At 37.9% G+C, this 1,836-nt stretch overlaps 1 protein-coding gene across 1 annotated transcript; it reads left to right on the top strand.

Moving 5' to 3' along the window:
- The first annotated feature begins 515 nt into the window (after positions 1-515).
- LOC142162739 (uncharacterized) lies at positions 516-1,216 on the top strand. The gene is made up of 2 exons (XM_075219406.1): positions 516-554; positions 749-1,216. The coding sequence occupies exons 1-2, from the start codon at positions 516-518 to the stop codon at positions 1,214-1,216; spliced, it is 507 nt and encodes a 168-aa protein (XP_075075507.1).
- The last annotated feature ends 620 nt before the right edge of the window (positions 1,217-1,836 follow it).

Genomic DNA, 1,836 nt, shown 5'->3' with positions numbered 1-1,836 from the left:
TAATTCCACATCCACTGCGGAAGTGACAAATGAAGAAAATGCTACCGTAATACATTTGTTTCATTCAGCACTCGATCAGGACAAAAATGAGGTAAATTTCAATAATTTAATTTGGGATTGTAGAAACGAGATCGTTATTTTTTTTGCAGTATGGGATTCTACCTGAAGATAAGAAAAAGGTTCAATCACTTCGACGAAAAGCTGCATGTTATTGTTTGGATCGTGGCAACCTATATCGAAAGATGTTTGGTGGACCTTTAGCAAGATGTATCGGACCTTCTCAAATAGAGTATGTGATGAGAGAAGTACATGAGGGACATTGTGGAAATCACGCCGGAGGAAGATCCTAGGTAAAAACTCTAATTAGAGCAAGATATTATTGGCAAAAAATGGAAGAAGATGCGGAAAGTTTTGTGGCCAAGTGTGACAAATGCCAATGGTATGGCATTAACATGCATCACCCAGCGGAGTTATTACATCATGTTATTGCACCATGGCCTTTTATGAAGTGGGGGATGGATATCGTGGGTCCACTCCCACAAGCCAATGGAAAGGTACGATTTTTATTAGTACTAACAGATTATTTTACCAAATGGATAGAAGCAGGTGCCTTCAAGCAGGTACGGGAAAAAGAAGTTAGGGACTTCATTTGGCAAAACATCATATGCCGGTTTGGAGTTCATAGGTAAGACATCATATGCCGCAATTCATAGGTAAGAAAATCACAGAATTCTTTCACAATTGACAGATTAAAAGGATAACTTCAACACCTTATCATCTTGTGGCTAATGGAAAAGCTGAATCAACAAACAAGGTTATTATTAATAACTTGAAGAAAAGGTTACAGGAGTCAAAAGGTAAGTGGCCAGAAGTGTTACAAGGAATCTTATGGGCTTATCGGTCGACATCAAAAACAGGAACGGGAGAGACTCCATTCTCACTTATGTATGGTGCTAAAGCCTTAATCCCAGTTGAAATAGGTGAACCGAGTACAAGATACACCCAGGCAACCGAAGAATCAATTAAGGAAGAGATGGGAATAAATCTCGATTTGCTTGAAGAAAGGAGAGATGCAGCTCTAATAAGGATGGCAGCGCAAAAACAAATTATTGAGCGATATTACAATCAGAAAGCTCATCTTAGATACTTCAAGATTGGGGACCTCGTCCTCAAAAAAGTTTTACAATCATCAAAAACGGCCAATGCAGGAAATTGAGTCCAAATTGGGAAGGACCTTACAAGATTCGTGGTATTGCTGGAAAGGGTGCATATGATTTAGAAACAGTGGACGGCAAAGTACTCCCATCAAATTGGAATGTTGTTCATTTAAAGAAGGATGACTTCTAAAGGAAGAACCCCCGGTCAGGTATCATTTATGTAAGGTTTAGATTTATTCTTTTTAATTATACTAAACATTTTAGATGATAGGCACAAAGTTAGGCCACACCAAATGATGATATTAGACCTAAACGACACGTGAGATGCAAAATTATCTCCGGTCTGGGTTACAACCTTTCTAATGGAAATAAAAAGGGTTAAGAAGTCATCATCTAAAAATATACCTCCGAGTCCCGTATGTATTTTCCTTTTCAGGAAATGGACCAAATGGAAAGAATAATCAAGTTCTCGAGATTTCATACTTCAAAGCTCTAACACTTAGGGGACTATAGGTAGAAGGCAAATAAGACTGCAAGTCAAAGAAGGTAAAGGAAGACTAAAAGTCAGAATTCAAGCCTGGAACAACCCAAAAATCAAAAGTCAAGAGCCAATCATGAGTCAAGAAACATGTCTGAATCAGAAAACCTTTTGTATTAAGCTTTCATAAAGTGTAAAATT

This window comes from Nicotiana tabacum, chromosome 1 (assembly GCF_000715075.1).
Source record: "Nicotiana tabacum cultivar K326 chromosome 1, ASM71507v2, whole genome shotgun sequence".
NCBI classification, from domain to species: Eukaryota; Viridiplantae; Streptophyta; class Magnoliopsida; order Solanales; family Solanaceae; genus Nicotiana; species Nicotiana tabacum.
This window is presented reverse-complemented; position numbering and strand designations above follow the sequence as displayed.